General features: G+C 45.1%; 1 protein-coding gene across 2 annotated transcripts; it reads right to left on the reverse strand.

The window, feature by feature from the left end:
* Window positions 1–1954: 1954 nt before the first annotated feature.
* On the reverse strand, window positions 1955–4422 carry LOC112639556 (involucrin-like). Of its 2 annotated transcripts, none has more exons than XM_025413944.1 (2): window positions 4134–4422; window positions 1955–3989 (listed from the first exon to the last, which is right to left on the reverse strand). In XM_025413944.1, the coding sequence occupies exons 1-2, from the start codon at window positions 4356–4358 to the stop codon at window positions 2019–2021; spliced, it is 2196 nt and encodes a 731-aa protein (XP_025269729.1). In that variant the 5' UTR covers window positions 4359–4422; the 3' UTR covers window positions 1955–2018. The 2 variants fall into 2 exon arrangements, with proteins under 2 accessions (XP_025269729.1, XP_025269728.1); XM_025413943.1 differs by having other exon boundaries at window positions 1955–2095; window positions 2168–4422.
* Window positions 4423–5382: the final 960 nt, after the last annotated feature.

The raw sequence follows: 5382 nt of genomic DNA on the forward strand, positions 1-5382 counted from the left end.
ACGAACGCGACAACTTGCGTCTGTGGTAATTGAATAACACATTTTTTTTTCTGACAAGTATAAATAGCAACGATAATATTTTATCGGCTTGTGTGCACTACACCATGACGGAGCGGCGAATGTCTAAGCGGCAGCGTATACGATAAATTCGAATAATCGTAAGATTTTTATATTCAACACGTCCGCTACGATAAGTGCTTCAATAAAACATACTCTAGCGCGCAGGTTCGACGGATTAGGCGAGTCTCGTATGTATTTACTCTTGCGCGAAAGTAAAGGCCGTGAATAATAAAACTATAAAGCTATCAATGCGAACTGAAGCAAAGTCATCGCCATGACGGTGCGATTCTTTTAGAAATATATCATAGTATAGAATAAATCTATTGAGAGACTATTATATTGATTATTGATGTAGTCTTACTGATTATAATTTACAATCATTTATAATGATTAATGAAGAAAACAATGTACACAATATGATGAAACAAAATACATATGAAATTATACACAGCTAGAATTCAGTCTTTATTAATGAAATGGACCTTTTGTTATTATTAATTTTGTTGTTATTAAGTATAAGTGCAAAAATTTTTATTTTGCAAGAGAAGATCTATAAAAGATTGTATTATATTCTATAAGCTGATATTTTTTTCTTAGCATATCGTAATTGTAAATTTTTAGTTAAAATTTTTAAAAATTTTAATGTCGAAATTAAGAATGTTTCTATAACGCAGATATTGGAAAATTATGAGAGACATGCAGTTTTTTATATAGTATGAATTTTAATTGTGTGAATTTATATTTATGTAAAACAAAAATATTTTTAATAATTATTATCCCATACTTAAAAGGTCTCTCCCTTTTTTTCTTGTAAAATAAATTTGAGAAAAATATGAAATATTATTTTATCCATAATAAGATTTAAATATTCTTCGTAGCAGCAGCTGCATCGGAGGCACTATTAGCTGCAGCAATGGTTCCTTTTCGACCATTATTTATAGCAACAGCATCAGATGCACTGTTTGCTCCGGCATTAGCGACTCCTTTTCTATTGTTTACAGTAGCAACAGCATCAGATGCGCTGTTACTTCCGGCAATAGAAGTTCCTTCATATTTATTATTCGTAGCAATAGCACTGCTTTGACCTGAAGCCGCGGCATCGCTAATTGCTCTTCTTCTTCGATTATAGATTATGCGATATTTATCTTGTTTCAGCCATAGCTTCTCCTCTGAAGGCTCTTGCCAGTTATAGCTTCCAGGATTGTAATATTCCCAAATCTTTTGATTCTTTTGCTCTTTTATAGGATTTAATGAAATTGCACTAGCTTGACTGTTAGCAGTAGCTACTGCGCTTTCGTATTTACTACCATGTACTCCACTGGCAGCGTTAGCACTAGCTGAAGCTTGTGAATCTGTGAATGCATCATTCTTTCCATATGTCGCACTAGCAGCATTGGCACTAGCAGCAGCTTGTGCAGATGCAGCTGCATCATTCTTTTTATATGTTATACTTGTTGCTCCCGCATTAGCCGAACTTTGAGCTATTGTTTGCTTATATCCAGATTTTTTTTCATTTTTGACTTTATTATGAAAATCTATAATGTCAATTATGTTATAATTATCAAGTTTACCCCAATTAGGTCCGATTGTTTTACTATTACTTACCACTTGTGCAGAAGCGGCACTATTTGCTTCGGTCTTACCTTCAGAGTGTAAAGAGCTAGTATGATATATTCCCCCATCATGATCATGTAATTTATATATTTTTGTACTGTGATCTTTGCCATATTTATAAATGTCAATATTATTCTCATTGTCTTTAACGTCACTGTTCAATGCTTTATTTGCAGATATTGCACTAGCTGTTGCACCCGCAGCTCCAATAGCTTCCACACTTCCTTGATGAGATGCAGATGCGACATTTGCGCTGGCTGCTGCTCCTGCAGATACGGCAGATGATTTACCTCTTTCACGTGCGGCGCTTATTGCACTGGCGATAGCCGCTGCTAGTGCATTAACTAACGCATTTCTTCCAGGAGACTCACTTGCAGCACTTGCGCTAGCTGCTGCTTGTGCATTAGATTCGGCAGATGATCTTCCTCCTCCACGAGATGCACTGACGACATTCGCAATAGCTGCTGCTTGTGCATTAGATTCGGCAGATGATCCTCCTCCTCCACGAGATGCATTTGCGGCATTCGTGCTAGCTGCTGCTTGTGCATTGGATACGGTAGATGATCCTCCTCCTCCACGAGATGCACTGACGGCATTCGCACTAGCTGCTGCTTGTGCATTAGATTCTGCAGATGATCCTCCTTTTCCACGAGATATACTTGCGGCATTCGCGCTAGCTGCTGCTTGTGCATTAGATGCGGCAAATGATCCTCCTCTTCCACCAGATGCACTTGCGGCATTCGCACTAGCTGCTGCTTGTGCATTAGATTCGGCAGATGATCCTCCTTCTCCACGAGATGCACTTGCGGCATTCGCAGTAGCTGCTGCTTGTGCATTAGATGCGGCAAATGATCCTCCTCTTCCACCAGATGCACTTGCGGCATTCGCACTAGTTGCTGCTTGTGCATTAGATGCGGCAAATGATCCTCCTCTTCCACCAGATGCACTTGCGGCATTCGCACTAGCTGCTGCTTGTGCATTAGATTCTGCAGATGATCCTCCTTTTTCACGAGATATACTTGCGACATTCGCGCTAGCTGCTGCTTGTGCATTAGATTCGGCAGATGATCCTCTTCCTCCACGAGATGCACTTGCGGCATTCGCAGTAGCTGCTGCTTGTGCATTAGATGCGGCAAATGATCCTCCTCTTCCACCAGATGCACTTGCGGCATTTGCACTAGCTGCTGCTTGTGCATTAGATGCGGCAAATGATACTCCTCTTCCATCAGATGCACTTGCGGCATTCGCACTAGCTGCTGCTTGTGCATTAGATTCTGCAGATGACCCTCCTTTTTCACGAGATATACTTGCGGCATTCGCAGTAGCTGCTGCTTGTGCATTAGATTCGGCAAATGATCCTCCTCTTCCACCAGATGCACTTGCGGCATTCGCACTAGCTGCTGTTTGTGCATTAGATGCGGCAAATGATCCTCCTCTTCCACCAGATGCACTTGCGGCATTCGCACTAGCTGCTGCTTGTGCATTAGATTCGGCAGATGATCCCCCTCCTCCACGAGATGCACTGGCGGCATTCGTACTAGCTGCTGCTTGTGCATTAGATTCGGCAGATGATCCTCTTCCTCCACGAGATGCACTTGCGGCATTCGCAGTAGCTGCTGCTTGTGCATTAGATGCGGCAAATGATCCTCCTCTTCCACCAGATGCACTTGCGGCATTCGCACTAGCTGCTGCTTGTGCATTAGATTCTGCAGATAACCCTCCTTTTTCACGAGATATACTTGCGGCATTCGCGCTAGCTGCTGCTTGTGCATTAGATACAGCAGATGATCCCCCTTCTCCTCGAGATACACTGGCGGCATTCGTACTAGCTGCTGCTTGTGCATTAGATTCGGCAGATGATCCTCTTCCTCCACGAGATGCACTTGCGGCATTCGCAGTAGCTGCTGCTTGTGCATTAGATGCGGCAAATGATCCTCCTCTTCCACCAGATGCACTTGCGGCATTCGCACTAGCTGCTGCTTGTGCATTAGATTCGGCAGATGTTCCTCCTTCTCCACGAGATGCACTTGCGGCATTCGCAGTAGCTGTTGCTTGTGCATTAGATGCGGTAAATGATCCTTCTCTTCCACCAGATGCACTTGCGGCATTCGCACTAGCTGCTGCTTGTGCATTAGATTCGGCAGATGACTCCCCTTTTCCACGAGATACACTTGCAGCATTCGCACTAGCTGCTGCTTGTGCATTAGATTCGGCAGATGATCCTCCTCCTCCACGAGATGCACTGACGGCATTCGCACTAGCTGCTGCTTGTGCATTAGATTCTGCAGATGACCCTCCTTTTTCACGAGATATACTTGCGGCATTCGCGCCAGCTGCTGCTTGTGCATTAGATACAGCAGATGATCCCCCTTCTCCTCGAGATACACTGGCGGCATTCGTACTAGCTGCTGCTTGTGCATTAGATTCGGCAGATGATCCTCTTCCTCCACGAGATGTACTTGCGGCATTCGCAGTAGCTGCTGCTTGTGTATTAGATGCGGCAAATGATCCTCCTCTTCCACCAGATGCACTTGCGGCATTCGCAGTAGCTGTTGCTTGTGCATTAGATGCGGCAAATGATCCTCCTCTTCCACCAGATGCACCTGCGGCAATCGCACTAGCTGGTGCTTGTGCATTAGATTCGGCAGATGATCCTCTTTCTCCACGAGATGCACTTGCGGCATTCGCAGTAGCTGCTGCTTGTGCAAATGATCCTCCTCTTGCACGTGCGGCGCTTATTATACTGGCGAGAGCCGCTGCTCGTGCGTTAGCTAACGTACTTCCTCCACGAGATGAGCTTGCAGAGATCGCACTAGCTGCTGCTTGTGCATTAGATGCGACAAATGATCCTCTTGCACGTGCGGCGCTTATTGCACTGGCGAGAGCCGCTGCTCGTGCGTTAGCTAACGTACTTCCTCCACGAGATGAGCTTGCAGAGATCGCACTAGCTGCTGCTTGTGCATTAGATGCAGTAAATAACCCTTCTTTTCCACGAGATATACTTGCGGCATTCGCGCTAGTTGCTGCTTGTGCATTAGATACGGCAGATGATCCCCCTTCTCCTCGAGATACGCTGGCGGCATTCGCACTAGCTGCTGCTTGTGCATTAGATGCGGCAAATGATCTTTCTCTTCCACCAGATGCACTTGCGGCATTCGCACTAGCTGCTGCTTGTGCATTAGATTCGGCAGATGATCCTCTTCCTCCACGAGATACACTTGCCGCATTAGCTGCTGCTTGTGCATTAGATTCAGCAAATGATCCTTCTCTTGCACGTGCGGCGCTTATTGCACTGGCGAGAGCCGCTGCTCGTGCGTTAGCTAACGTACTTCCTCCACGAGATGAGCTTGCAGAGTTCGCACTAGCTGCTGCTTGTGCATTAGATTCGGCAGATGACTCCCTTTTTCCGCTAGATACACTTGCAGCATTCGCACTAGCTGCTGCTTGTGCATTAGATTCGGCAAATGATCCTCTTCCTCCACGAGATACACTTGCCGCATTTGCACTAGCTGCTGCTTCTGCATTAGATTCAGCAAATGATCCTTCTCTTGCACGTGCGGCGCTTATTGCACTGGCGAGAGCCGCTGCTCGTGCGTTAGCTAACGTACTTCCTCCACGAGATGAGCTTGCAGAGTTCGCACTAGCTGCTGCTTGTGCATTAGATTCGGCAGATGACTCCCCTTTTCCACTAGATACACTTGCAGCATT

This window comes from Camponotus floridanus, unplaced genomic scaffold (genome assembly GCF_003227725.1).
Source record: "Camponotus floridanus strain SB8 unplaced genomic scaffold, Cflo_v7.5 scaffold72, whole genome shotgun sequence".
NCBI classification, from domain to species: Eukaryota; Metazoa; Arthropoda; class Insecta; order Hymenoptera; family Formicidae; genus Camponotus; species Camponotus floridanus.

Coding starts and splice junctions, on each gene's coding strand:
- LOC112639556 (XM_025413943.1), bottom strand. CDS start 4,358: ATGCCGCAAGTGCATCTCGTGGAGAAAGAGGATCATCTGCCGAATCTA. Junction 2,096..2,167: donor GCATCTCGTGGAGGAGGAGG/ATCATCTGCCGA, acceptor TGGAGGAGGAAG/ATCATCTGCCGAATCTAATG.